Source organism: Oncorhynchus clarkii, chromosome 5 (assembly GCF_045791955.1).
Source record: "Oncorhynchus clarkii lewisi isolate Uvic-CL-2024 chromosome 5, UVic_Ocla_1.0, whole genome shotgun sequence".
NCBI classification, from domain to species: domain Eukaryota; kingdom Metazoa; phylum Chordata; class Actinopteri; order Salmoniformes; family Salmonidae; genus Oncorhynchus; species Oncorhynchus clarkii.
Genome location: NC_092151.1, coordinates 83,861,461 through 83,884,051, shown reverse-complemented (window position 1 = coordinate 83,884,051; position 22,591 = coordinate 83,861,461). Strand labels below are relative to the sequence as shown.

The 22,591-nt window shown below is 40.7% G+C and overlaps 1 protein-coding gene across 1 annotated transcript in view; it reads right to left on the bottom strand.

Annotated features, from left to right (window-relative positions):
- LOC139409475 (Janus kinase 1) overlaps nt 1-22,591 on the bottom strand; it is an 88,193-nt gene that overhangs the window by 42,084 nt on the left and 23,518 nt on the right. Inside the window, exons 8-12 of the mRNA XM_071154666.1 lie at nt 22,358-22,515; nt 22,040-22,154; nt 19,867-20,065; nt 5,828-5,937; nt 777-923 (exon numbers count right to left, since the gene is read on the bottom strand). Of these exons, the coding sequence (XP_071010767.1) occupies nt 777-923; nt 5,828-5,937; nt 19,867-20,065; nt 22,040-22,154; nt 22,358-22,515 (729 nt within the window). The remainder of the gene's footprint in view (nt 1-776; nt 924-5,827; nt 5,938-19,866; nt 20,066-22,039; nt 22,155-22,357; nt 22,516-22,591) is intronic.

The following is a 22,591-nucleotide window of genomic DNA, read 5'->3' as shown; positions in this document are numbered from 1 at the left end:
TGAAAGAAATAAAAGCTGAATTAAATCATTCTCTCTGCTATTATTCTGACATAAAGTGGTGATCCTAACTGACCTAAAACAGGGAATGTTTACTAGGATTAAATGTCAGGAATTGTGAAAAACTGAGTTTAAATGTTTTTTGGCTAAGGTGTATGTAAACGCACGACTTTAACTGTATACATACATACATTACATTACATACACACATACGGATGAACTTTGATCATTGAGATAGTAAATGAATAATAGGAAATGAAAGATAATTAGTTTTATGTCTCTGAAGAAAGACAGATGGCTTCGGAATGTGTTGGGGGGATGAGAGGAGAGCAACGTGTGAAACAGGGGAGACAGATGAACATCTGTAGATTAGATGAAGGAGGGATTGAGGTCAGGAGGTGAGGACAGATTCTCTTAAGGGAGTAATACAGGTTTGTTATCCTGTTACCCTCTTTATTAGCTTCCTGTGGAGCCATAAAACATAAGAATTGGAGAGAAGGAGGAGTGTTTTAAGTAGGATGTATATAACTGTGATGTGAGAAATGTTTTGCTGTCTGATTACAGCTGTAAAGAACCTTTGGGAAGAATTAAACACACACGCGTGCACAGGCACGCACGCACACGCACGCACGCACGCACGCACACGCACGCACGCACGCACACGCAGTGATGTATTGGGTAAAAAACACCAACTTTTCGGCATCACTGTGCCTTCTTCACTCTTCTTGAGGGAGTCCCTAAAGTAATCCCATGATGTAGATGGTGTATGTGTGTCTTACCAGGGAGATGTCTCTGTGTCCAGACCCCAACACCTTCAGCACTACTTTGAGCTCCTGAGAGGGATAGTATCCTGCATCCTCCTCACTCTTCACCTTCAGTACTCCAGCATAGATGTTGGTCCGGGTACCCAGCCCCAGGTGCTCTCCCTGATAGATACAGGAGGAAGAGGACAGAGAGTTAGTCAATACACACTCATAACATACACACATCGTAAATGCACACTGGTGACAAACACCAGTAAGAAAACACTGAAGTGCCTAGAAGAGTAAAGATTGCCAAAGTCTCTTTCAGCCGATGGATGGATGGATGTGACTGAGGTACGGTTTGTGTGTGTAGCAGAGTGTGTAGTGTGTGTCTAGCAGTGTGTCTAGCAGTGTGTGTAGAGTGCATGTGTTTTATTATTTTTATTTCACCTTTATTTAACCAGGTAAGCTAGTTGAGAACAAGTTCTCATTTACAACTGCGACCTGGCCAAGATAAAGCAAAGCAGTGTGACACAAACAACAACACAGAGTTACACATGGAGTAAACAAGCGTGCAGTCACAATAGGGAAAAAAAGAAAGTCTATATACAGTGTGTGCAGTTGGCATGAGGTGGAAAGGCAATAAATAGGCCATAGTAGAAAAGCAATTACAATTTAGCAGATTAACACTGGAGTGATAGATGAGCAGATGATGATGTATAAGTAGTGATACTGGTGTGCAGAGGAGCAGCAAAGTAAATAGAAACAATATGGGGATGAGGTAGGTAGATTGGATGGGCTTTTACAGATGGACTATGTACAGCTGCAGCGATCGGTTACCTGCTCAGATAACTGATGTTTAAAGTTAGTGAGGGAAATATGTTTCCATCTTCAGCGATTTTTGTAATTCGTTCCAGTCACTGGCAGCAGAGAACTGGAAGGAAAGGCTGCCAAAGAGGTGTTGGATTTGGGGATGACCTGTGAGATATACCTGCTGGAGTGCGTGCTACGGGTGGGTGCTGCTATGGTGACCAGTGAGCTGAGATAAGGCGGCGCTTTACCTAGCATAGACTTATAGATGACCTGGAGCCAGTGGGTCTGGCGATGAATATGTAGCGAGGGCCAGCCGACTAGAGCATACAGGTCGCAGTGGTGGGTGGTATAAGGCGCTTGGTAACACAACGAATGGCACTGTAATAAACTACATCCAATTTGCTGAGTAGAGTATTGGAGGCTATTTTGTAGATGACATCGCCGAAGTCGAGGATCGGTAGGATAGTCAGTTTTACTAGGGTAAGTTTGGCGGCGTGAGTGAAGGAGGCTTTTTTTGCAAAATAGAAAGACGATTCTAGATTTAATTTTGGATTGGAGATGTTTAATATGAGTCTGGAAGGAGAGTTTACAGTCTAGCCAGACACCTAGGTATTTGTAGTTGTCCACGTATTCAAGGTCAGAACCGTCCAGAGTAGTGATGCTAGTCGGGCGGGCAGGTGCGGGCAGCGAACGGTTGAAAAGCATGCATTTAGCTTTGCTAACGTTTAAGAGCAGTTGGAGGCCACGGAAGGAGTGTTGTGTGGCATTGAAGCTTGTTTGGAAGTTTGTTAACACAGTGTCCAAAGAAGGGCCAGATGTATACAGAATGGTGTCGTCTGCGTAGAGGTGGATCAGAGAATCACCAGCAGCAAGAGCAACATCATTGATGTATACAGAGAAAAGAGTCAGCCCGAGAATTGTACCCTGTGGAATCCCCATAGAGACTGCCATAGGTCCGGACAATAGGCCCTCCGATTTGACACAATGAACTTTGTCTGCGAAGTAGTTGGTGAACTAGGCGAGGCAGTCATTTGAGAAACCAAGGCTATTGAGTCTGCCGATAAGAACATGGTGAGTGACAGAGTCGAAAGCCTTGGCCAGGTCGATGAAGCGGCTGCACAGTACTGTCTTTTATCAATGGCGGTTATGATATCGTTTAGTACCTTGAGTGTGTCTGCACCCAGGACCAGCTCGGAAATCGGATTGCACAGCGGAGAAGGTATGGTGAGATTCGAAATGGTCAGGGATCTGTTTATTTACTTGGCTTTCAAAGACTTTAGAAAGCCAGGGCAGGGCCAAACTGTCTAACAGTTTGGGTCTAGAGTGTCACTCCCTTTGAAGAGGGGGATGACCGCGGCAGCTTTCCAATCTTTAGGGATCTCGGAGGATACGAAAGAGGTTGAACAGACAGGTAATAGGGGTTGCAACAATGACGGCGGATAAATTTAGAAAGAGAGGGTCCAGATAGTCTAGCCCAGCTGATTTGTACGGGTCCAGGTTTTGCAGCTCTTTCAGAACATCTGCGATCTGTATTTGGGTGAAGGAGAAGCTCGAGCAAGTAGCTGCGGGGGTTGCGGAGCTGTTGGCCGGGGTTGAAGTAGCCAGGAGGAAAGCATGGCCAGCCGTAGAGAAATGCTTATTGAAATGTTCAATTATCATGGTTTTAACGCTGGTGACCGTGTTGCCTACCCTCAGTACAGTGGGCAGCTGGGAGGAGGTGCTCTTGTTCTCCACGGACTTTACAGTGTCCCAAAACTTTTGGGAGTTAGAGCTACAGGATGCAAGTTTTTGTTTGAAAAAGCTAGCCTTTGCTTTCCTGACTGTGTGTATTGGTTCCTGACTTCCCTGAACAGTTGCATATAGCGGGGACTATTCGATGCTATTGCAGTCCGCCACAGGATGTTTTTGTGCGCGTCAAGGGCAGTCAGGTTTGGAGTGAACCAAGGGCTATATCTGTTCTTAGTTCTACATTTTTTGAAAGGGGCATGCTTATTTAAGATGGTGAGAAAATGACTTTTAAAGAACGACCAGGCATCCTCCACTGACGGGATGAGGTCAATATCCTTCCAGGATACCCGGGCCAGGTCAATTAGAAAGGCCTGCTCGCAGAAGTGTTTTAGGGAGCGTTTGACAGTGATGAAGGGTGGTCGTTTGACCGTGGACCCATAGTGGATGCAGGCAATGAGGCAGTGATCGCTGAGATCCTGATTGAAAACAGCAGAGGTGTATTTGGAGGCAAGTTGGTCAGGATAATATCTATGAGAGTGCCCATGTTTATGGATTTAGGGTTGTACCTCCTGGGTTCCTTGATGATTTGTGTGAGATTTAGGGCATCTAGCTTAGCTTGTAGGACTGCCGGGGTGTTAAGCATATCCCAGTTTATGTCACCTAACAGAACGAACTCTGAAGATAGATTAGGGGCAATCAATTCACATATGGTGTCCATGGCACAGCTGGGAGCTGAGGGGGGTCTATAACAGACGGCAACGGTGAGAGACTTATTTCTGGAGAGATTAATTTTTTGAATTAGAAGCTGGAACTGTTTGGGCATAGACCTGGAAAGTATGACAGAACATGTTGTAGTTAGGTATGGAAATCTAAGAATTATTGGTGGCCTTCTAAGCCAGGATTCAGACATGGCAAGGACATCAGGGTTGGCGGAGTGTGCTAAAGCAGTGAGTAAAACAAACTTAGGGAGGAGGCTTCTGATGTTAACATGCATGAAACCAAGGCTTTTTCGATTACAGAAGTCAGCAAATGAGAGTGCCTGGGGACACGCAGGGCCTGGGTTAGCCTCCACATCACCCGAGGAACAGAGGAGGAGTAGGATGAGGGTACGGCTAAAGGCTAGCAAAACTGGTTGTCTAGTGCGTTGGGGACAGAGAATAAAAGGAGCACATTTCTGGGCGTGGTGAATAGATTCAGGGCATAATGTGCAGACAGGGGTATGGTGGGGTGCGGGTACAGTGGAGGTAAGCCCAGGCACTGAGTGATGATAAGCGAGGTTGCATCTCTGGACACGCTGGTTATACTGGGTGAGGTCACCGCATGTGTGGGAGGTGGGACATGTTGAGTGGGTCTAGGGGCTCCGCAGTAAACTAAAACAATGATAATTATCCTAAACAACAGTATACAAAGGCATATTGACATTTGAGAGAGACATAAAGCGAGGCATAAAGCAATCACAGGTGTTGATTGGGAGAGTTAGCTAAGACAACAACAGGTAAGACAACAGCAGCTAATCAGCTAAGACAACAACAACAACAGGTAAAATGGCGATGAATGGGCAGAGAGGGTCGGTTAGCTACACACAGGGCCTGAGTTCGGGGCTAGGGCCGACAGATAAATAAAGGTAAACAAAGTGGAGTACCGTGATAAATGAACAGTCCAGCAGGCATCAGCTATGTACTCAAGTGATCATAGGGTCCAGTGTACAGCAATAGTTGGAACAGGGAAGCCGCGGGGTAGTCATTGCTACGCTAGCACGCGGGAGACACAGCGTCTGCTCCAACGTCCGGCAAAGGCCGGTTGAAGGCACAGCTGATGGAATTACGTCTGCGGACCAATTGTGGTGGTACGGCGGGGTGCCGTGTCGGCGACGGGACCGGGCCAGATGGCGAAAGAGGTATTGTAGTTGTGGTCATTTCATTTGCTAGCCGGGAGATGCGCCTGGCTCAGGGCTAGCTTCGGGGCTGGGTCACTTAGTGGCAGCTAGCTAGCTGTGATGATCAATGGTCCAGGGTTTACGGCAGGAATCCGGCGTTGTAGTGGAGAAAAACAATCCGAGGCTGGCAGGTATTATCCAGGCTAAAAAACGGCTGGTGCATGAGCAGAGGGTAAAGGCCACTAGCAGTGGCTAACAATGACTAAATAGCTAGTAGCTAATTAGCTGGCTAGCTGTTGAAGAAAGTTTTGGCTATAAGGTCTAAAAAATAGCGGATCCGTGTCACATTGAGTGAGGCGGGTTACTGGAAGGTATATTTAATTTAAAAAGGGAAAAAGAGATTGAAAAATAAATTGGAATATATACAAAAAATACAAAAAGTAAACGAGATGACGACAAACCACGTCTGCACTGCTACGCATTCTTGAGAAAAAAACGAGAAAAAAAACGTATGTGGTTCTAGCAGTGTGTGTGTGTAGCAGTGTGTCGCAGTGTATGTAGAGGTGTATGCGTAGCAGTGTGTGTGCGTAACAGTGTGCGAAGAGTGTGTGTGTGTCGCAGTGTGTGTAGAGGTGTGTGTGTCGCAGTGTGTGTGTTTGTGATACAGCACCTGCATGATCTCCTCCTTGAGAATTCTGTGGAAGCTGAGTTGACTCTCCTGCAGGGTTGTTTGGGGAACCAGCACTCTGTCCTTAGTTACCACCAGCAGGTTGGACACCTCTGAAACACACACGCACACACATTAGCCAGTGCAGCACACACCAGGGCACACAACAGGCCCAGTGCAGCACACACCAGGGCACACAACAGGCCCAGTGCAGCACACACAACAGGCCCAGTGCAGCACACAACAGGCCCAGTGCAGCACACACCAGGCCCAGTGCAGCACACACCAGGCCCAGTGCAGCACACACCAGGGCACACAACAGGCCCAGTGCAGCACACAACAGGCCCAGTGCAGCACACACCAGGGCACACAACAGGCCCAGTGCAGCACACACCAGGGCACACAACAGGCCCAGTGCAGCACACACCAGGGCACACAACAGGCCCAGTGTAGCACACAACAGGCCCAGTGCAGCACACAACAGGCCCAGTGCAGCACACACCAGGGCACACAACAGGTATACACCCGTTGCTGACAGGTATATAAAATTGAGCGCACAGCCATGCGATCTCCAGACAAACATTGGTAGTAGAATGGCCTTACTGAAGTGCTCAGTGACTTTCAACATGACACAGTCATAGGATGCCACCTTTCCAACAAGTCAGTTCGTCAAATTTTTGCCCTGCTAGAGCTGCCCTGATCAAGTGTTGTTATTGTGAAGTGGAAACGTCTCGTAGCAACAACAGTAGAGCCCGCAAAGTGGCTTTTAACAAATGATGAGGCATTGCCTACTAATTGGTTAATGATGTCCTAATTGGTTAATGATGTCATTGGAAACACTTAACTTCCTCTCTTTTTTTTTTTTTATACAAAACATAGAACAGCTCCATGACACATACAGAACCAGTCAAATGTTTGGACACACCTATTCATTCAAGGGTTTTTCTTTATTTTACTATTCTCTACATTGTAGAATAATAGTGAAGACATCAAATCTATGAAATAACACATGGAATCATGTAGGAACCAAAAAATGTGTTAAAGCAAAGCTAAATATATATGAGATTCTTCAAAGTAGCCACCCTTTGCCTTGATGACAGCTTGGCATTCTAGCAATCAGCTTCACCTGGAATGGTTTGTTGGCTTCATTTCCTTCACTCTGCGGTCCAACTCATCCCAAACCATCTCAATTGGGTTGAGGTTGGGTGATTGTGGAGGCCAGGTCATCTGATGCAGCACTCCATCACTCTCCTTGGTCAAATTGCTCTTACTCAGCCTGGAGGTGTGTTGGGTCATTGTCCTGTTGAAAAAAAAATGATTGTCTCACTAAGCGCAAACCAGATGGGATGGCTTATCGCTGCAGAATGCTGTGGTTGCCATGCTGGTTAAGTGTGCCTTGAATTTTAAATAAATCACAGACAGTGTCACCAGAAAAGCACCCCTCACCACCTCCTCCATGCTTCACAGTGGGAACCACACATGCAGAGATAATCCGTTCACCTACTCTGCGGTTCACAAAGAGAAGGAGGTTGGAACCAAAAATCTCAAATTTGGACTAATCAGACCAAAGACAGATTTCCACCGGTCTAACGTCTATTGCTGGTGTTTCTTGGCCCAAGCAAGTCTCTTCTTATTATTGGTGTCCTTTAGTAATGGTTTCTTTGCAGCAATTCGACCATGAAGGCCATATTCACGCAGTCTCCTCTGAACAGTTGATGTTGAGATGTGTCTGTTACTTGAATTCTGTGAAGCATTTATTTGGGCTGCAATTTCTGAGGCTGGTAACTCTAATGAACTTATCCTCTGCAGCAGAGTTAACTCTGGGTCTTCCTTTCCTGTGGCAGTCTTCATGAGAGCCAGTTTCATCATAGCTCTTGATGGTTTTCGCCACTGCACTTCAAGATACTTACAAAGTTCTTGACATTTTCTGGATTGACTGACCTTCATGTCTTCATGTCGTTTCTCTTTGCTTATTTGAGCTGTTCTTGCCATAATATGGACTTGGTCTTTTACCAAATAGGGCTAGGGCTACCTTCTGTTAACCACCCCCACCTTGTCACAACACAACTGATTGGCTCAAACACATTAAGAAGGAAAGAAATTCCTCAAATGAACTTTTAACAAGGCACACCTGTTAATTGAAATGCCAAGAGTGTACAAAGCTGTCATCAAGGCAAAGAGTGGCTACTTTGAAGAATCTAAAATCTAAAATATATTTTAATTTCTTTAACACTTTTTTGGTTACTACATGATTCCATGTGTGTTATTCCATAGTTGTCATGTCTTCACTATTATTCTACAATGTAGAAAACAGTACAAATAAAGAAAAACTCTTGAATGAGTAGGTGTGTCCAAACTTTTGAATGCTACTGTATGTTGATGTCAGGGTGATGCTAGAGGTGATGAATATGTAGTTGAAAAAAATAGAAATGTCCCTTTAGTTAATAACAAAGAGAGTTCTAAACCTCAGAAAATTGTCCATTGTCCCCTCCCCATTCAGATCACTCCAAGACAGTCCTAGCTAAATTATTGCCTGAGAAATTGCTATTTGCAAAGAAGCTATTTTTTGTTTCTTTTTTACCATTTTAATTGAAAACAATCATAATATGGTACTTAATTGTTGGAGATAAAAACAGCTGCATGGGACCTTTAAACTTTTCAGTTCTGGTACCTAATGAACACCACCCACGCTTCTGCAACAAAACACCAGTCTCCCTATCAGCTGGTAAAGAATGAACAAAGACTATGAATGGCTTATACCATGTGGAGATGAAGCAACATTGTTTACATATCAACCCAAGAGACAATGTAGCCTATGTTAACAAACAAAATGTAGGTCATGGTACGCAATTTGTTGACTGTGACACGTGCTGTTGAGTTTGGTCTGACGTCTTTATTATTTGGTGGGGATGGGGCAAGGGGGGGGGGTTTCGGCTTGAAAACAACAAGTATGTCTGCTTGCATAAGCAAAATGGGTGTGTATATGCGAGTAGTACACATGAGTATATGCACGTTGGTGTGTGTGTGGAGTTTGAACGCCCCCGCAGTATGTGGCTGGGTGAAGAGGAGGAAGTGATGTTCTGACAATGCGAACTCTCTGTGGTTGACAACACACAAACACACACACACATTTGTTTTACTATCCTTGTGGGGACCAAACAATTGATTCCCATTCAAAATCCTAACCTGAATTCTAACCCTTAAAATATACTTTTTCCTTATGGGGACTGGAAAAATGTCCACATTTGTGTGATTATTCCTTGTTTTACCATTTTATTGTTTTATTTCACCTTCATTTAACCAGGTAGGCTAGTTGAGAACAAGTTCTCATTTGCAACTGCGACCTGGCCAAGATAAAGCATAGCAATTCGACACATACAACAACACAGTTACACATGGAATAAACAAAACATACAGTCAATAATACAGTAGAACAAAATAAAACAAAAAGTCTATATACAGTGAGTGTAAATGAGGTAAGATAAGGGAGTTAAGGCAATAAATAGGCCATGGTGGCGAAGTAATTACAATATAGCAACTAAACACTGGAATGGTAGATGTGCAGTAGGTGAATGTGCAAGTTGAGAAACTGGGGAGCAAAGGAGCAAGTTAAATAAATAAATACAGTATGGGGATGAGGTAGGTAGATAGATGGGCTATGTACAGGTGCAGTGATCTGTGAGCTGCTCTGACAGCTGGTGCTTAAAGCTAGTGAGGGAGATATGAGTCTCCAGCTTCAGAGATTTTTGCAGTTCGTTCCACTCATTGGCAGCAGAGAATTGGAAGGAAAGATGACCAAAGGAGGAATTGGCTTTGGGGGTGACCAGTGAGAAATACCTGCTGGAGCTTGTGCAACGGGTGGGTGCTGCTATGGTGACCAGTGAGCTGAGATAAGGCGGGGCTTTACCTAGCAGAGACTTGTAGATGACCTGGAGCCAGTGGGTTTGGCGACGAGTATGAAGCAAGGACCAGGCAACGAGAGCATACAGGTCGCAATGGTGGGTAGTGTATGGGGCTTTGGTGACAAAACGGATGGCACTGTGATAGACTGCATCCAGTTTGTTGAGTAGAGTGTAGGAGGCTATTCAATAGATGACATCACCGAAGTCGAGGATCGGTAGGATGGTCAGTTTTATGAGGGTATGTTTGTCAGCATGAGTGAAGGATGCTTTGTTGCGATATAGGAAGCCGATTCTAGATTTAATTTTGGATTGGAAGTCTGGATTGGTGAGTCTGGAAGAAGAGTTTACAGTCTAACCAGACACCTAGGTATTTGTAGTTGTCCACATATTCCAAGTCAGAGCAGTCCAGAGTAGTGATGCTGAACAGGCGAGCAGGTGCGGGCAGTGATCGGTTGAATAGCATGTATTTAGTTTTACTTGCGTTTAAGAGCAGTTGGAGGCCACGGAAGGAAAGTTGTATGGCATTGAAGCTCGTCTGGAGGTTAGTTAACACAGTGTCCAAAGAGGGGCCAGAAGTATACAGAATGGTGTCGTCTGCGTAGAGGTGTATCAGAGAATCACTAGCAGCAAGAGCAACATCATTGATGTATACAGAGAAAAGAGTTGGCCCGAGAATTGAACCCTGTGGCACCCCATAGAGACTGCCAGAGGTCCGGACAACAGGCCCTCCAATTTGACACACTGAACTCTATCAGAGAAGTAGTTGGTAAACCAGGCGAGGCAATCATTTGAGAGACCAAGGCTATCGAGCCTTGGCCAGGTCGATGAATACGGCTGCAGAGTAATGTCTGTTATTGATGGCGGTTATGATGTCGTTTAGGACCTTGAGCATGGCTATGGTGCACCCATGACCAGCTCTGAAACCAGATTGCATACTGGAGAAGGTACGGTGGGATTCGAAATGGTCGGTGATCTGTTTGTTAACTTGGCTTTTGAAGACCTTAGAAAGACAGGGTAGGATAGATATAGGTCTGTAGCAGTTTGGGTCTAGAGTGTCACCCCCTTTGAAGAGGGGGATGACCGCGGCAGCTTTCCATCTTTGGGAATCTCAGACGATACAAAAGAGAGGTTGAACAGGCTAGTAATAGGGGTTGCAACAATTTCGGCAGATAATTTTAGAAAGAGAGGGTCCAGATTGTCTAGCCCGGCTGATTTGTAGGAGTCCAGACTTTGCAGCTATTTCAGAACATCAGCTATCTGGATTTGGGTGAAGGAGAAATGGTGGGGGCTTTGGCGGGTTGCTGTGGAGGGAGCTGGGCAGTTGACCGGGGTATGGGTAGCCAGGTGGAAAGCATGGCCAGCCGTAGAGAAATGCTTATTGAAATTCTCAATTATAGTGGATTTATTGGTGGTGACAGTGTTTCCTAGCCTCAAAGCAGTGGGCAGCTGGGAGGAGGTGCTCTTATTCTCCATGGACTTTACAGGTGTCCCAGAACTTTTTTGAGTTAGTACTACAGGATGCAAATTTCTGTTTGAAAAAGCTAGCCTTAGGAAAGCAAACTGCCTGTGTATATTTGTTCCTAACTTCCCTGAAAAGTTGCATATCACGGGCGCTATTCGATGCTAATGCAGAACGCCACAGGATGTTTTTGTGCTGGTCAAGGGCAGACAGGTCTTTCAAAACATCAGCTATCTGGATTTGGGTGAAGGAGAAATGGTGGGGGCTTTGGCGGGTTGCTGTGGAGGGTGCCGGGCAGTTGACCGGGGTAGGGGCATGCTTATTTAAGATGGTGAGGAAGGCACTTTTAAAGAATAGCCAGGCATCATCTACTGACGGGATGAGGTCAATATCATTCCAGGATACCCCGGCCAGGTCGATTAGAAAGGCCTGCTCGCAGAAGTGTTTTAGGGAGCGATTGACAGTGATGAGGGGTGGTCGTTTGGTCGCAGACCCATTACGGATGCAGGCAATGAGTCAGTGATCTTGATTGAAAACAGCAGAGGTGTATTTGGAGGGCAAATTAGTTAGGATGGCATTATGAGGGTGCCCATGTTTATGGATTTAGAGTTGTACCTGGTAGGTTCATTGATAATTTGTGTGAGATTGAGGGCATCAAGCTTAGATTGTAGGATGGCCGGGGTGTTAAACATGTCCCAGTTTAGGTAACCTAGTAGAACGAGCTCAGAAGATAGATGGGGGGCAATCAATTCACATATGGTATCGAGGGGGGCAGGAGGAGGTCTATAGCAAGCGGCAACAGTGAGAGACTTGTTTCTGGAAAGGTGAATTTTTAGAAGTAGAAGCTCGAATTGTTTGGGTACAGACTTGGATAGTAATACAGAACTCTGCAGGCTATCTTTGCAGTAGATTGCAACACCGCCCCCTTTGGCAGTTGCATCTTGGCGGAAAATGTCATAGTTAGCAATGGAGATTTCAGGGTTTTTGGTGGTTTTCCTAAGCTAGGATTCAGACACGGCTAAGACATCCGGGTTGGCAGAGTGTGTGCTAAGGCAGTGAGTAAAACAAACTTGGGGAATAGGCTTCTAATGTTAACATGCATAAAAACAAGGTTTTTACGGTTACAGAAGTCAACCAATGAGAGCACCTGAGATATAGTCTCTAGAGAAGTTTAAACCAGGTGATGTCGTCGCATATGTATGAGGTGGAACAACATGGTTGGTTAAGGCATATTGAGCAGGGCTAGAGGCTCTACAGTGAAATAAGACAGTAATCACTAACCAAGACAGTAATGGACAAGGCATATTGATATTAGAGAGAGGCATGCGTAGCCAAGTGAACATATGGGTCCAGTGAGTGGTTGGGCTGACTGGGGACACGGCGATTCAGACAGTTAGCAGGCCGATGCTAACACGCTAACAGTTAGTAGGTTGGGCTAAACAAGCTAGCAGTTAGCAGACCGGGGCTGGCAAGCTAGCAGTTAGCAGACCGAGTTAGCAAGCAAGCAGTTAGCAGGGGCTAGCAGTTAGCAGACCGGGGCAGGCAACTCTCTATCCATCGCCATTGTAATCTACTGGGAAACTGGGATTCTCCATCCATCAACCTACAGGGATTCTCCATCATCAAACAATGATGGAGAATCCTCCTGGTTTATCGACCCCACCACTCGCCGTCGTACATAACTATTTCCCAGCTGCCTCTCACAAAAGAACAGCTTGAAATGCCCCAAATTAAGATTCAAATTTTGAGTGCAACATGCGCATAAGCTTGAGTTGTTTTTCAAAACAGCATGAGCTCGAGTTGTTTGAAAAAAAAGCATAAGCTCTAGTTGTTTGAAAAAAAAGCATAAGCGCTACTTGTTTTTTTTTAAAAGCATAAGCTCTACTTGTTTTTTAAAAAAAGCATAAGCTCTACTTGTTTTTTAAAAAAAGCATAAGCTCTACTTGTTTTTTTTTTTTAAAGCATAAGCTCTACTTGTTTTTTAAAAAAAAGCATAAGCTCTACTTGTTTGTTTTTTTAAAAGCATAAGCTCTACTTGTTTTTTAAAAAAAGCATAAGCTCTACTTGTTTTTAAAAAAAGCATAAGCTCTACTTGTTTTTTAAAAAAAGCATAAGCTCTACTTGTTTTTAAAAAAAGCATAAGCTCTACTTGTTTAAAAAAAAAAGCATAAGCTCTACTTGTTTAAAATAAAAAAGCATAAGCTCTACTTGTTTTTAAAAAAAAGCATAAGCTCTACTTGTTTAAAATAAAAAAGCATAAGCTCTACTTGTTTAAAATAAAAAAGCATAAGCTCTACTTGTTTTTTTTTTTAAAGCATAAGCTCTACTTGTTTTTTTTTTAAAAGCATAAGCTCTACTTGTTTTTTTTTTTTTTAAAGCATAAGCTCTACTTGTTTTAAAAAAAAAGCATAAGCTCTACTTGTTTTTAAAAAAAAGCATAAGCTCTACTTGTTTTTAAAAAAAAGCATAAGCTCTACTTTTGTTTTTTTAAAGCATAAGCTCTACTTGTTTTTAAAAAAAGCATAAGCTCTACTTTTGTTTTTTAAAGCATAAGCTCTACTTTTGTTTTTTTAAAGCATAAGCTCTACTTGTTTAAGAAAAGCATAAGCTCTACTTGTTTAAGAAAAGCATAAGCTCTACTTGTTTAAGAAAAGCATAAGCTCTACTTGTTTAAGAAAAGCATAAGCTCTACTTGTTTAAGAAAAGCATAAGCTCTACTTGTTTAAGAAAAGCATAAGCTCTACTTGTTTAAGAAAAGTATAAGCTCTACTTGTTTAAGAAAAGCATAAGCTCTACTTGTTTAAGAAAAGCATAAGCTCTACTTGTTTAAGAAAAAGCATAAGCTCTACTTGTTTAAGAAAAAGCATAAGCTCTACTTGTTTAAGAAAAAGCATAAGCTCTCCTTGTTTTAAGAAAAAGCATAAGCTCTACTTGTTTAAAAGAAAAAGCATAAGCTCTACTTGTTTTTTTTTTAAAGTATAAGCTCTACTTGTTTAAAAAACAAAGCATAAGCTCTACTTGTTTAAAAAAAAAGCATAAGCTCTACTTGTTTAAAAAACAAAGCATAAGCTCTACTTGTTAAAAAAAAGCATAAGCTCTACTTGTTTAAGAAAAGCATAAGCTCTACTTGTTTAAGAAAAGCATAAGCTCTACTTGTTGAAGAAAAGCATAACTCTATTTGTTGAAGAAAAGCATAAGCTCTACCTGTTTAAGAAAAGCATAAGCTCTACTTGTTTAAAAAACAAAGCATAAGCTCTACTTGTTTTTTTTTTAAAGCATAAGCTCTACTTGTTTTTAAAAAAAGCATAAGCTCTACTTGTTTTTAAAAAAAAGCATAAGCTCTACTTGTTTTTAAAAAAAGCATAAGCTCTACTTGTTTTTTTTTTAAAGCATAAGCTCTACTTGTTTAAAAAAAAGCATAAGCTCTACTTGTTTAAAAAAAAAGCATAAGCTCTACTTGTTTTTTTTTTTAAAGCATAAGCTCTACTTGTTTTTTTAAAAAAAGCATAAGCTCTACTTGTTTTTTTAAAAAAAAGCATAAGCTCTACTTGTTTTTTAAAAAAAAGCATAAGCTCTACTTGTTTTTTTTTTAAAGCATAAGCTCTACTTGTTTTTAAAAAAAAGCATAAGCTCTACTTGTTTTTAAAAGCATAAGCTCTACTTGTTTTTTAAAAAAAGCATAAGTTCTACTTTTTTTTTTTAAGCATAAGCTCTACTTGTTTAAAAAAAAGCATAAGCTCTACTTGTTTTTTTTTTAAAGCATAAGCTCTACTTGTTTTTTTTAAAAGCATAAGCTCTACTTGTTTAAAAAAAAGCATAAGCTCTACTTGTTTTTAAAAAAAGCATAAGCTCTACTTGTTTTAAAAAAAAAAGCATAAGCTCTACTTGTTTTTTTTTTAAAAGCATAAGCTCCACTTGTTTTTTAAAAAAAGCATAAGCTCTACTTGTTTTTAAAAAAAAGCATAAGTTCTACTTTTTTTTAAAGCATAAGCTCTACTTGTTTAAAAAAAAAAGCATAAGCTCTACTTGTTTAAAAAAAAAGCATAAGCTCTACTTGTTTAAAAAAAAAAGCATAAGCTCTACTTGCTTAAAAAAAAAGCATAAGCTCTACTTGTTTTAAAAAAAAGCATAAGCTCTACTTGTTTTTTTTTAAAAAGCATAAGCTCTACTTGTTTAAAAAAAAGCATAAGCTCTACTTGTTTAAAATAAAAAAGCATAAGCTCTACTTGTTTAAAAAAAAGCATAAGCTCTGCTTGTTTTTAAAAAAAAGCATAAGCTCTACTTGTTTTTTTAAAAAGCATAAGCTCTACTTGTTTGAAAAAAAAGCATAAGCTCTACTTGTTTTTAAAAAAAGCATAAGCTCTACTTGTTTTTTAAAAAAAGCATAAGCTCTACTTGTTTTTTAAAAAAAGCATAAGCTCTACTTGTTTAAAAAAAAGCATAAGCTCTACTTGTTTAAAATAAAAAAGCATAAGCTCTACTTGTTTTTTAAAAAAAGCATAAGCTCTACTTGTTTTTTAAAAAAAAGCATAAGCTCTACTTGTTTTTTTTTTAAAAAGCATAAGCTCTACTTGTTTTTTTTTAAAGCATAAGCTTTACTTGTTAATTTAAAAAGCATAAGCTCTACTTGTTTAAAAAAAAAAGCATAAGCTCTACTTGTTTTTAAAAAAAGCATAAGCTCTACTTGTTTTTTTTTAAAAAGCATAAGCTCTACTTGTTTTTAAAAAAAAAGCATAAGCTCTACTTGTTTTTTTTAAAAAGCATAAGCTCTACTTGTTTTTTTTTTAAAGCATAAGCTCTACTTGTTTTTTAAAAAAAGCATAAGCTCTACTTGTTTTTTTTTTAAAGCATAAGCTCTACTTGTTTTAAAAAAAAGCATAAGCTCTACTTGTTTTAAAAAAAAAGCATAAGCTCTACTTGTTTTTTAAAAAAAGCATAAGCTCTACTTGTTTTTTTTTTTAAGCATAAGCTCTACTTGTTTAAAAAAAAGCATAAGCTCTACTTGTTTAAAAAAAAAGCATAAGCTCTACTTGTTTTTTTTTTTAAAGCATAAGCTCTACTTGTTTTTTTAAAAAAAGCATAAGCTCTACTTGTTTTTTAAAAAAAAGCATAAGCTCTACTTGTTTTTTAAAAAAAAGCATAAGCTCTACTTGTTTTTTTTTAAAGCATAAGCTCTACTTGTTTTTAAAAAAAAGCATAAGCTCTACTTGTTTTTAAAAGCATAAGCTCTACTTGTTTTTAAAAAAAAGCATAAGTTCTACTTTTTTTTTTTAAGCATAAGCTCTACTTGTTTAAAAAAAAGCATAAGCTCTACTTGTTTTTTTTTTAAAGCATAAGCTCTACTTGTTTTTTTTAAAAGCATAAGCTCTACTTGTTTAAAAAAAAGCATAAGCTCTACTTGTTTTAAAAAAAAGCATAAGCTCTACTTGTTTTTAAAAAAAAAGCATAAGCTCTACTTGTTTTTTTTTAAAAGCATAAGCTCCACTTGTTTTTAAAAAAAAGCATAAGCTCTACTTGTTTTTAAAAAAAAGCATAAGTTCTACTTTTTTTTAAAGCATAAGCTCTACTTGTTTTTTAAAAAAGCATAAGCTCTACTTGTTTTTTAAAAAAAAGCATAAGCTCTACTTGTTTTTAAAAAAAAAGCATAAGCTCTACTTGTTTTTTTTAAAAAGCATAAGCTCTACTTGGTTTTTTTTTAAAGCATAAGCTCTACTTGTTTTTTAAAAAAAGCATAAGCTCTACTTGTTTTTTTTTTAAAGCATAAGCTCTACTTGTTTTAAAAAAAAGCATAAGCTCTACTTGTTTTTAAAAAAAAGCATAAGCTCTACTTGTTTTTTAAAAAAAGCATAAGCTCTACTTGTTTTTTTTTAAAGCATAAGCTCTACTTGTTAATTTAAAAAGCATAAGCTCTACTTGTTAATTTAAAAAGCATAAGCTCTACTTGTTTAAAAAAAAAGCATAAGCTCTACTTGTTTTTAAAAAAAGCATAAGCTCTACTTGTTTTTTTTTAAAAAGCATAAGCTCTACTTGTTTTTTTTTAAAAAGCATAAGCTCTACTTGTTTTTTTTTTTAAAGCATAAGCTCTACTTGTTTTTTTTAAAAAGCATAAGCTCTACTTGTTTTTTTTTAAAAAGCATAAGCTCTACTTGTTTAAAAAAAGCATAAGCTCTACTTGTTTAAGAAAAGCATAAGCTCTACTTGTTTAAGAAAAGCATAAGCTCTACTTGTTGAAGAAAAGCATAAGCTCTACTTGTTGAAGAAAAGCATAAGCTCTACTTGTTGAAGAAAAGCATAAGCTCTACTTGTTGAAGAAAAGCATAAGCTCTACTTGTTGAAGAAAAGCATAAGCTCTACTTGTTGAAGAAAAGCATAAGCTCTACTTGTTGAAGAAAAGCATAAGCTCTACTTGTTGAAGAAAAGCATAACTATTTGTTGAAGAAAAGCATAAGCTCTACTTGTTGAAGAAAAGCATAAGCTCTACTTGTTGAAGAAAAGCATAACTCTATTTGTTGAAGAAAAGCATAAGCTCTACTTGTTGAAGAAAAGCATAAGCTCTACTTGTTGAAGAAAAGCATAAGCTCTACTTGTTGAAGAAAAGCATAACTCTATTTGTTGAAGAAAAGCATAAGCTCTACTTGTTTTTGAGCTCAGATTTACTCAAGAGGCTTAGGCCTATAAAGCAGCATAGGCATAGCATATAGGGCCAGTGTTTTTATTTAGTAAATATACTATTATGTTTTCATTCACAGTGCAGACCGAACCGAGGTCCCCGTACCGAACACCCCTACCATAAAATCACAAATGATGTTCCACCCTTGTGATGGGCCCCTCATAGCAGGTAACCCACTCACACTGTAAACAGAGGAGAGCTGTGAGTGTGGAAACCACAGTACTACACCGTCTTCCTTCTCCTGATGCATGCGCACACACACAGAGAGAGAGAGGATAAACAAGACAGGGTGCTTACAGAGACACACACACACAGAGAGAGAGAGGATAAACAAGACAGGGTGCTTACAGACACACACACACAGAGGGAGAGAGGATAAACAAGACAGGGTGCTTACAGACACACACACACAGAGGGAGAGAGGATAAACAAGACAGGGTGCTTACAGACACACACACACAGAGGGAGAGAGGATAAACAAGACAGGGTGCTTACAGACACACACACAGAGAGAGAGAGGATAAACAAGACAGGGTGCTTACACACACACACACAGAGAGAGAGAGGATAAACAAGACAGGGTGCTTACAGACACACAGAGAGAGAGAGAGGATAAACAAGACAGGGTGCTTACAGACACACACACAGAGAGAGAGAGGATAAACAAGACAGGGTGCTTACAGACACAGAGAGAGAGAGAGGATAAACAAGACAGGGTGCTTACAGACAGACAGAGAGAGAGAGAGAGAGAGAGAGAGGATAAACAAGACAGGGTGCTTACAGACACACAGTACATGCACACACACACACACGATTGCAAAAACACCCACATGTAGATACTGTCCCTCCCTCTCACTGAAAAGCCCACACACACACACACACACAGCAAAATAATGAAAACATTTGAAGTTTGAACAAGTTCATAACCTAAACAAAACCGAAAAACGGGCATTTAGAATGCAGGATTAAACATGCTAGTCATCTATTTCCAGTCAGTTTCCAACCAGGAGAACTACTTCTCCTAAGTGTTCAGATTTTACTTTCCTATCATCTTGTTTATAGTACATTTAGTCATTCAATATTGATGTGACTTTCCATGCCTTTTATTTAGATCAGTGTTAGGAATGTGTCAACTAAACAGGACATTTGATTCAATAAATCTTTTAAAAATGTTTGTTAATCAACTGTGTGAGTTCATTTCTGTTATCATATTTCCCAGCATGTTTTGCTGCAGGTAGATTTTTATAATAGCTTGTTTTAATATCTATGTTTCCTCATGCACATTGGTTGATTTCAATCTTATACTATACAAAGATAAATAACTTACATTGTTCAAAATTATCTAAAGTAAAATATTAATTGAAACACATTCCCTTATTGAATGCAACAACCATGTATATCACTAACAAATACAGTCATGGGTGGGTCTCTCTCACATTCACTCAAAAGGCATGCTGGGAAGTATGCAAATACAGCTTTACACCCTACACTGTTTAAAACCTAAACGCCTTGTACTGAATAATTGTGCTCGTGTTTAAAAAGTGTTTCAGTGAATAAAAATATTTACAATCTAAACACTGTGACACATTTTCACTGAAATTCTAAATGCCTCGATGCGTTTAGAAAGTGTTCCAGAAAAGTGTTTAGTTATGCATTCAGATCCTAAACACTTGGTTTTACAGTGTACACATACAACAACACATAGCCAAATCCACACACGGTTGCACACAGCTACAAAACAGAGCTGAGGTATTGAGATGGTTAAGTGAGTGGTAACCATGGTGAGGCAGTGTCGCTAAGAGAAACTAGAACTTGTGGTGTAAACAGGCTCTCAAAGGAACATCCTTTCAGCAGACCAGAGCCAAATCACACTAATGATTTAGGGCAATGTGTGTGTTTGACAAGACATTCTGAGGGACTGCGACAAAAATAGTAAAAACTGAAGTGAGAGTTTCATACTGACCAAGGTGTGTGTACGTATGTGTGTCTGTGTGTGTCTCTCTCCCCCTACCTCTGGGCTGTGGGGGGCAGCAGCGGCTGAGCTGGAAGCGGAGGTTGTCGGTACGGAGGTTCTGTCCAGACAGGTGGTCTAGCAGCTCTCTGAGAGATGACCTGTAGGTCTCTGTCCCATACAGACGAAAACCCTCTGAACCCACCTCGATCTGGAAGTTCTTATACTGACGCACCTGTCTCGACTCACACAGATCCAACTGAAGAAAGGGAGGTGGAGATAGAGGGAGAGACATAGGGAGAGGTGAGTGGTCAGTTTGGGGGAATCAAAAGAGAGGAGAAGAAAAGAAGAGGGAGAGAGGAAGTGAAAGATGTTACAACAACCACACAGAGTTCAGCTGGTAGTGAAATGTTACAACTACTGTCAATAAAAGGCTAATCGATACTTTGAACAGAGCTAGTAGGTCTTTGAACAAAGCTAGCAGGTCTTTGAACAGAGCTAGCAGGTCTTTGAACAGAGCTAGCAGGTCTTTGAACAGAGCTAGCAGGTCTTTGAACAGAGCTAGCAGGTCTTTGAACAGAGCTAGCAGGTCTTTGAACAGAGCTAGCAGGTCTTTGAACAGAGCTAGCAGGTCTTTGAACAGAGCTAGCAGGTATTTGAACAGAGCTAGCAGGTATTTGAACAAAGCTAGCAGGTCTTTGAACAAAGCTAGCAGGTCTTTGAACAGAGCTAGCAGGTCTTTGAACAGAGCTAGCAGGTCTTTGAACAGAGCTAGCAGGTCTTTGAACAGAGCTAGCAGGTCTTTGAACAGAGCTAGCAGGTCTTTGAACAGAGCTAGCAGGTCTTTGAACAGGGCTAGCAGGTCTTTGAACAGAGCTAGCAGGTCTTTGAACAGAGCTAGCAGGTCTTTGAACAGAGCTAGCAGGTATTTGAACAAAGCTAGCAGGTATTTGAACAAAGCTAGCAGGTCTTTGAACAGAGCTAGCAGGTCTTTGAACAGAGCTAGCAGGTCTTTGAACAGAGCTAGCAGGTCTTTGAACAGAGCTAGCAGGTCTTTGAACAGAGCTAGCAGGTCTTTGAACAGAGCTAGCAGGTCTTTGAACAGAGCTAGCAGGTCTTTGAACAGAGCTAGCAGGTCTTTGAACAAAGCTAGCAGGTTTTGAACAAAGCTAGCAGGTTTTGAACAAAGCTAGCAGGTCTTTGAACAAAGCTAGCAGGTATTTTAAGTCCGTTTTCACTACTATGTTTAGATTAGACCCGAGTTAGCTGGATAAAACAAACTGTCCACTGGAACACCACATCCCAATCAGCCTGTACATTAAGTCACATGCTATTGACTGAAACTGAATTCATTTAATTGAGAATGGATGCCTCAAACAAGAACACACTCACATACTCTCTCTCTTGCCCACGCACGCACACTTGGAGCCTGTTTGACCATGTGTTGTCCATGCATGTGAGGCTGCTCAGTCAGAGTGTTGACACTGAACAACAGTGTTTACTAATGTAGGACATCTTACCATGATGATGTGATACAGACACCAGACCAGACCACCAGGCTCTGCTCAAAATCTACTCTGGTGTGTCACCTGGTATGTGCTTGTTTTGACAGTAACCACACATTGTCTGAAAAGGACTTTAATTGCTCTTCTATCATCATCATCATGGCTTTCAGTACTCTTTATCAGACAATAACGAAACAGTCAGACAATGAGCAGTGTGTGTGTGTGTAAGTGTGTGTGTGTAAGTGTGTGTGTGTCATGTTTTGGCATCATCTGTGTTATATCTGTTCTTAGTCACTTCCTTGTGTAATGATCTCTGAACTTTGGCCTTTTATCTGACTTCTCCACTTGTTCCACCTCGCCCACTTCAGTCATTTCCACCCCACTCTCCCTGCCTGCAGAAATACATTGTTTGTGTTCTCAGTAGGGCTGTGACGATATCAGTATCGCAATATTTTTTCCATGGCAAAAAATGAAAACACAAAGCAGACCAAACTCTTTGGTCCTTTAAAAACTTGCTGTATGTTAAATATTGTGTGCTATAGGTTAGAAAATAAATACATTTGACTCTGGAAGACAACATAATGATGCTTGTTTCCAACATTAGAGCCATTTTCCTAAAGAAGTTCAATCAGCATAGTTTTTTATTTGCTTGCCACAACACTAACGAGTATCGCGATAATGGTATCGTCCCGGACCTAGTTCTCAGAGTGTGTATGTGTGTGTGTTACCTCGCTGCAGACCACGGTCATGATGATGTAATGGTAGTCAGTACAGGACCAGCGCAGGACGTAGGTTCCCTCCTCGTTGCCCTCCTGACGAAGCTTCTGGTTGGCATACTCCGTACTGCAGGACGAACAAACAGAACCAACGGTCAACAACACAAAACTCAACGCTAGATTAAGAAGTTAAACAGATAGAAGTGATGGAAGATAAAAATGGGTATGAAGAGAGAGAACAAAAGACAGAAAGAGAGAGAGAAACAGTCAGAGAGAGAGCGAGCTAGAGAAAAAGAAATGGACACACACCGAGAGAGAGTGAGTACTGACCAGATAGGTCCATGACAGCAGTTCTGTAGGTTCTGCACCACAGAGGAAGGGGCCACCTCTGTGCACAGGTAGTGATGGGCATCTACTGTCAGACGGAAGTACCCATCCACCAGGGCAGCGAACGCCAGCGCCTCTCCTTTAAACTCCAGCTGCACCTCCTGTGGGACAATAGGAGCATTAAACAATAGTAAGAAATACTTTAGAAATCAAAACATTTGATTATTTTTGTCTTTA